The sequence below is a fragment of the Anoplophora glabripennis genome, unplaced genomic scaffold (genome assembly GCF_000390285.2).
Source record: "Anoplophora glabripennis isolate ALB-LARVAE unplaced genomic scaffold, Agla_2.0 scaffold108, whole genome shotgun sequence".
In the NCBI taxonomy this organism is placed as follows: domain Eukaryota; kingdom Metazoa; phylum Arthropoda; class Insecta; order Coleoptera; family Cerambycidae; genus Anoplophora; species Anoplophora glabripennis.
This window is the reverse complement of record NW_019416209.1, coordinates 34846-42681: the sequence shown is the minus strand read 5'-3', so window position 1 is coordinate 42681 and position 7836 is coordinate 34846. Positions and strand designations below refer to the sequence as shown.

The 7836-nt window shown below is 34.5% G+C and overlaps 1 protein-coding gene across 1 annotated transcript; it reads left to right on the top strand.

Annotated features, from left to right (window-relative positions):
• The first annotated feature begins 1887 nt into the window (after positions 1–1887).
• Positions 1888–7479, top strand: LOC108906575 (fork head domain transcription factor slp2-like). The gene is made up of 2 exons (XM_018709876.1): positions 1888–2208; positions 6391–7479. The coding sequence occupies exons 1-2, from the start codon at positions 1932–1934 to the stop codon at positions 7173–7175; spliced, it is 1062 nt and encodes a 353-aa protein (XP_018565392.1). The 5' UTR covers positions 1888–1931; the 3' UTR covers positions 7176–7479.
• Positions 7480–7836: the final 357 nt, after the last annotated feature.

Here is a 7836-nt window from a genome sequence, read left to right as displayed (position 1 = left end):
ATCAAAATTATCCACCAACGTGTAAACACATTTGGGTCCGTCTTAATCAGTTTCTACGAACTAACACAAATGTTGTCTTGCTTCACCATAAATTAAAACGATATCCATCAACCTCGAGTTGCTATACACGCAAGCCATTGTTGACACTAACTACTAAAAAACTATTGTAAACACCACAGATAACAGGTAAACACTATCGCAACGACGATTCAAAAATCGGATTTCAGTATTCGGAGTCGCTGAGGCCACGTGGCTACCCACGCGTATTGCGAATGTCGCTAGAGACTACAGTTGTCCAGCTATGTAGTGGTTGAATGTACCAAGTATAACTTCAATAATTTTTTTCTCGGAAACTATAAGGATTTTGCAAATTTTTTCTACGATATTGACTCCATTTCTCATGCCACATCTATTCCCAATTTTTTTTTGGATAAGTTGTGAATCACCCCTTATATTGTAAAATGTAATAGCGCAGTAATAGGAGCTGTAGCAGTCGAAATGTCACATGTTGGTTTGAATCCTTCTGCAGCAACTTTCAATGTGGCTATCAGGGGGATGTAGAATTATCCAAGGAATTTCGGGATACATTTACTTTTTATCACTAAACCATCATATGGATTCCAAAGAATGTTTATATTTGATTGGATTAAGTGATTAGTTTAACTTCTAATACTTGGTAGGTAAGCCTATACTTACAATAATAATTATAAGAGATACAGAAAAGACTGTAGCATTTGCCTAAAATATATAACTGAGAACAAGACACCGTTTTTTTTTGTTTAATCTTTCGAGTAAAAAATATCGTAAGACAATGTAATAAACTAAATTAAATATAGCTATTAAAATTAAAATTGCACAAATAGAGATTAATAACTTACAATTAGACAAAGATTAAAAAAACAAACTTGAAGATCAGAGGAAGAAACTATTAGAAGATTAAATGATCGATAATTTCACAACGTGAAATATAAATAAAAATCCTGTTGGCATGGCGTCGAGACAAAATCCAATGAAACTATCTTAAGAAAAATTTCATTAATTAATTTTCAAATGTTATTTACTAAATAAAGATATTCGTGGTACTTCCATACTTATTGACACTGAACCATTTTTTTGCACGAAATCATAGTTTTAATTGAGCACATTAAGTATATAGGTAGGTACATACCTAAACCTAACCTAACTATTCAAATGCTCTTGTTCTTATCACTATGATTTCTTTATAGAATGAAGGCTACCTAATTTACCTCCTAAAATTCCCATAAATAATACATAGCACCTCCAGTTTCCTATTTACATTTTTCAGTGTTGCAGCAACAAAAAGGACAAATTTTTTGAAGATATAAATCTTGCATCAGTTACAGCTGCAACTTAATCTACTACCCGAACCCATGTTCCTTCAACAGCGTTTCCTTGTCTTGTGCATACATAATTTCCTTGGGTTATTCAAAGCCTAAACACATTAACAGCCGTGAATTGTTAACATGTATCAGTCACGATGCATCAATTAATATACTGAAAACCCAAAAAGCCCATGAATAATTCACAGTTTACCCAAATTAGGCAGTCGAGATGCTATCAAAAGCAGATCGTTGCCCGACAATGGCGGTCCCTCGTTGCAAACGCTACCACTTTATGTACTAAAACAGGGCATAATCATTTACACAAACATATTTCTGGATCTGTAAGCCATCCTCAGACCACACCCTGCATGTGTCGGTAAACATCTAGTGGGTTGAGCTCCCATCACCTCTGTCCGGCCTCTCATTGGCCGCCAAACCGAAATTCTGCCTCTTCGAGGCGTTGCCCCGACGCTATAAAGCGCACAACGAACCAATACATCTAATACGATCATTAGTCGCATTACATACGTGAAAGGTACCGCACAATACCGTGATATAGGCTAAAGTGATATTTGTGATGATGTAAATATGGTGGTGCCGCAAGGACCTCTTCCACGGCAGTGCGTCTCTGCGCTTATTATGGCCCATACTCCGCTGAAGTCGTTCACCATCAACTCTATTTTGCCAGAGACAGCGTTAGACGCGAGGAGCGGTAGTCCAGAGCCTGAGGAGGAGTGCGATCTGAAGCGCGAAACTGTGTCCGACGTGGAAGTGAGTGACTGCGAATCGGATTTGGATGTTACTGGAACTACACCGCCTTTGGACTGTTCTAATAAGAATACTGATGAAGCAGACGACAAAGAAGGTAAGGTTCTCAATGTCCTTTCTTTAAAAAAATATCAGAATTGATGTAAATAGTAGTTTTCATGAAAATAGAAGAAGAATGTCCAGCAAAGAAAAATTTGATTTTTATCTGACCAACCAGTATGCTTTGATTAAAATTACTAATAATTTTGACTAAATTTAGAGTTTTTAAACTCCATATAGTCTTTATTGCTTCATACATTTCTTGTATCATCCATTTCCCAACACATATGTTGTCATAATATCTTAGCTTAGTTACTCTAAACATTTATATACAAGGTGTTCAGAAAAATCTCCCGTAAATACAGGGGGTGATAGTAGTAAAAATAAGATTTTTTTGTCGTATGAACTATATGTCTATCTCCTCTTGTTTTCGAGATACAGAGCGACAAAATAAAATTTTTTAAATAGAATTTTTACGAAAATTTCCAAACGGTCAGAAAGTTTTTTATGAAATTTGGTATTCCGGGGGTTTTAAGGATGCCAAATACGCTGGTCTAATTATTTTTTGTATATTTCATAGAGGGCGATAGTTATGCTACATTCTTATTACATTTTAACTTCTATTTTAAGGTTAGGTTTTTTACCATTCGAGCTCCAATTTCTAATGTACAATTTTATTTTTTTAAAATAAGTTACCTACTCTTGTTAGCACTTCCTAATGTGGACGGTTTCCGAGAAAAAGGCTTTTAATTGAACTCTTACAATATTACAGTGAATAAAATAAGTGACTTTTCTCAATGTAGGCTTATGTCAAAACTTATTTATGGATGTCTCACAAACAATGCTAGTAATATTTTAAACTCTAAATCATTTTATATCAAAAGTTTAATGACTGTAATTAGTCATTACTAACTACAGTCACTAACAACCACTAAAAATTTTATATAAGGGTAGGTAATTAGAGTTTAAAATATTATTAAGAATGTATGCGTAGTTTATAAAACAACCATGAATAAGTTTTGACATAAACCTACTTTGAGAAAAGTCACTTATTTTATACACCGTAATATTGTAAGAGTTTAATTAAAAGCCACTTTTCTCGAAAACCGTCCGCATTAGGAACAAGAGTACCTACACTATTTTTAGAAAATAAAATTGTACATTAGAAATTGGAGGCCGAATGGTAAGAAACCTAACCTTAAAAAAAGCAGAACTTAAAATATAATAGAAATGTAGCATAACTAGCGCCCTCTATGAAATATTCAAAAAATAATTAGACCAGCGTATTTGACATCCTTAAAAACCCCGGAAAACCAAATTTCATAAAAATATTCGCACCGTTTCGAAATTTTCGTAAAAATTCTATTTAAAAATTTTTATTTTGTCGCTCTGTATCTCTATATCTATTGCAAACAATAGGAGATAGACATATAGTTTATAAGACAAAAAAATTCTTATTCTTTTTCGTCCTATATTTACGGGAGGTCTTTCTTAAATACCCTGTATAAATAAACTGGAAAGAGAATGATAAAAGTAGCTACAGCTATTCTATATCACCAATAATATTGAACCTTAAAAATTTACTCTAATTTTCTTATATCTAAACCATTTAAATTCAGATGTAAAAATATCTGTGTTCAATGTTGGACACAGAATGAATATAGATACCTATATGGAGAATATATGAACACTTACAACTACATGTAGTTAAATAAATAGCTTTTTAAATCACTGTTTATAGTTTTTTCATTATAGTATACAACACCAATTCACTAGTTTTTTTTAATTTCATCTCTTTATAATTACAATCATAGGTTTCATATTTATCAAAATCAAAAAAATAAAACTACAAAAATACTACAATAATTCTCAAATAATAATAAGCAATTATTGAACTGTATTAGATGGCTAGATTTTATACAATACTGCTGATTATTGAAATAAGCAGGTATATGTAACAAAAATAAAAAAGAAATTAAAACAACTTTACCCATACTTATTCAAATATGAAATTCATTTTATTTGATCATGATGTTCCATTTATTACTTAATCTTTAGGCAAAATATACACGTTGCGTTCCAAAGTAAACAGGACTTCTTAAAAATAAGAACAACAAAAAGTTTTTCTGGCAAAACCGATTTATTTTATTCAAAATAGTCCTTCTTTGACTCAATACAGCGATTTGCATTGTTTAAAGGCATGTCGAATGAGTGTTTTAGATCGTCAGTCGGAATGTCCTTCAGAATATCCTTCAGGATGTCGGTGCAAGACTTTTGTATGGCTTCTACATAATGCTTTTCTTTCGTCAGCAATTGCGTTTTTCCGAAAAGGTAAAAGTTGGACGGTGTCAAATCAGGCGAATACGTAGAATGGTTGACAGTTAAAATGCAATTTTTAGTCAAACAATCAGTCACAAGTGTCGATCGATAAGACGGCGCATTATCGTGCAACAACGACACCTTTCTTCTATGCGATATTCTGGCCGAATACGATAAAAACGACGCACGCGAAACGCTTCAAAACACCAAGATATAATTGTGCAATAACGATTTTGCCCCGTGCAAGTGGAACGAACTCTTTATGGACAATGCCCTTGGAATCGTAAAAGCGAGTCAACATTGTCTTTTGACTATTCCAAACGAAATTTTTTGGGTTTTGACTCATTTGGTGCCTACCACTCCCTACTTTAGTGATTGGTTTCTGGACCATATTGAAAATACCACGTCTCTTTACTAGTCACAATATTGTAAGGGAAGTTTTTGGCCTCCTTGAGGATATCCTTCTAATGTTGAATTCTGAGCAATTATTGGTAGTCAGTCATCTTGTGCGGAACAAACCGTGCGGACACTTTCTGATGGCCCTAATGCTGGGCCAAAATACGATAAATAGATGCTTTTGTGATGCTTAATTCCAATTTCATGAACTTTGATTAATGGAGATTTTGGCATAACTGTCACACAAAGAATTGAAATTTTAATTCCTATCGGATGCGGGTATGAGACTAAAACGCAGTAGGAAGTTTGCGATTTATTTAATGAAAAATATCCAGATCGCCGTATCAGCCAATCATCAGACAGTAAGATAGAATCTAAATTTAGAGAAACTGGCAATATTGTAGATATTCCAAAACCTGGACGTCCAAGCGTTAGCGAAGATCACAAACAGAACATTTTGATAAGTATGGTAGATAATCCTCATAATACTTCACGATTGGTTGCATTAAACAATGAAATTAGTCAGACCACAGTGCTACGTATCCTCAGGCAGGAAAAATATCATCTCTACAAAATTCAACTTGTGCAGGCACTCAATGAAGACGATCCCGACCACCGCTTACACTTTTGTGAAATTATGATGAATTTATGTCAAGTAAATAGAGATTTACACCGGCAGATACTTTTTTCAGACGAGGCCACGTTTTGTCTCAATGGTACAGTGAACCGTCAAACTTGCAGGTATTGGTGTCGGGAAAATCGTCATTGGATGGCAGATACACATACCCAACACCCACAGAAATTAAATGTGTGGGCTGGAATAGTTAACAACAGAATAGTAGGACCTTTCTTCTTTGAAGGAACCCTTACAGGAGAAAGATATTTAGAGTTTTTACAAAATGACCCAAATGAGATGGCTTCAGTAGAAATACTTATTTTTGGAAAAGTCCTGTTTACTCTAGAACGGACCTTATATGTTAAAGTAAAGCATTAGATAAATATAATACCAGAAGAACGTATTTACTGATAAGAATGCAGGAATTATATTATAATAAGCATGCGCTACATAATTAGAACAGATAAATGTTTATTTCCGGTAAATACATATTCATCATTTTTAGAAAAATACTTAATTCATACATTTTATTCATTTTTCCATCTATCCGTCGCTCTCCAAATATATTTCTATAGGTAGTATTATAATAGTATGCATTAAATTAAACTGAAATCACTTTATTATGGTGATAGAAATCTGAATTACTGTTCAAATAAGTAAAGCTATATTTTTATATCAAATTATTTTCTTCATATTTCAAACTCGCAGCATTACATAACACTTACTATTTTACTCCGTCGTCACTTTTATATGCAACTACAAATTACTCATAAAACTATATGAACTTTATTAAATAGTAAAAGATGTACTTTGGTGGTCTATCTACGGTTTTATTATTCCAAGTTAGATGATATCGATGAATGCCTCAAAAAGTATTGTCTCTATTTTAATATTTAATTTTCATTCCAGGAAAAGACAAGAAACCCAACGAGAAACCCCCATACAGTTACAATGCCCTCATCATGATGGCCATCAGAAACAGCCCCGAAAAACGCCTCACTCTCAATGGAATCTACGAGTACATCATGAGAAACTTTCCCTACTACAAAGACAACAAGCAGGGCTGGCAAAATTCCATCAGGCACAACCTCAGCCTCAACAAATGCTTCGTGAAGGTGCCCCGTCACTACGACGATCCAGGCAAAGGCAATTACTGGATGCTGGATCCTTCAGCTGAAGACGTCTTCATCGGAGGCACTACCGGGAAGCTTCGCCGACGGTCCACTGCTGCCTCTAGGTCTAGACTGGCAGCGTTCAAGCGAACACTTTCATTATATTCACCTTTACAGACATGCTACCCTCCTTTCTACCCGCCATCTCCAGCGTTACTAGCCGCTGCGTATTCCAGATACAATCCCTATTTGCATGCACCAACAACAACGAATATTTTACCGAGGCCTACGCCAGTTCAAGCTCAACCGCATTTCTCTAACGTGGATAAGCCTTTAGGGCTTAGCGCCTCCCCTATGGATCTTGCTAGTTCGCCATTCTTCAGACCACCTCACCCTCTATTCGAAATGTACAATAATTTGAGACTGGCCGTACCCCTGCAGTATCCGTTGCAATTGCCCTTGTCGAGTTTACCCGCGCAGGGTTCAAACGTGCCATCTTCGAGTTGTTCCAGCTCTCCAGACTCGAGGCCATCGCCAGAGGGTCTTCTGAAGCCGGTGACTGTAATCACTAGGAATAATTGACTCAGTTCTGACAGTGCGTGGCTGTTTTTAGTGGTAGTGTGAATTGTAAAAATTTGTATATAATGCAATAAATGGTCAAATTCTTGTACAAATATTGGACATTGACTTGACAGAGGTTGACTCCAACTAGCAGTCACTAGAGATAGAGCGCGTATTTTATAGAATTTTCAATAAATAATTTATTTTATTGCAATACAGGTTTTATCGTATGTTTAGTGAAAACACAATGACATACATAATACCTATTTAAAAGCAAAGAAATAGGGCAGTATTCTCAAGTGAAATTAATTTATCAATAAATCATTTCGACAGTTTGTCAGCAAATTATATTATTGTAGATAGAATTATTAAATAAATTTAATTTATATTGTAAATTGTCTACACTTATTGATCAAACAGAAATGTGAAAAAATGAAAATGAAATATTGAAATAAAACCATTAACTGTTTAACTAGAGTTTTTTTTTTTTTTTGGTTTCTACTGAATCATTGCAGCACCAATTAAATGTAGGTACCTACCTTTTTTTATTTTGTACGTATTAACGAACGATCAGTTTTATTCAAACCAGACGGAAGATTTTCAAAGCAGGTGAATTCACCCGATATCAATATGGGTATAGACTTTGTACCAATTGTACATTGTTTGTTAAAATCTTCCATCT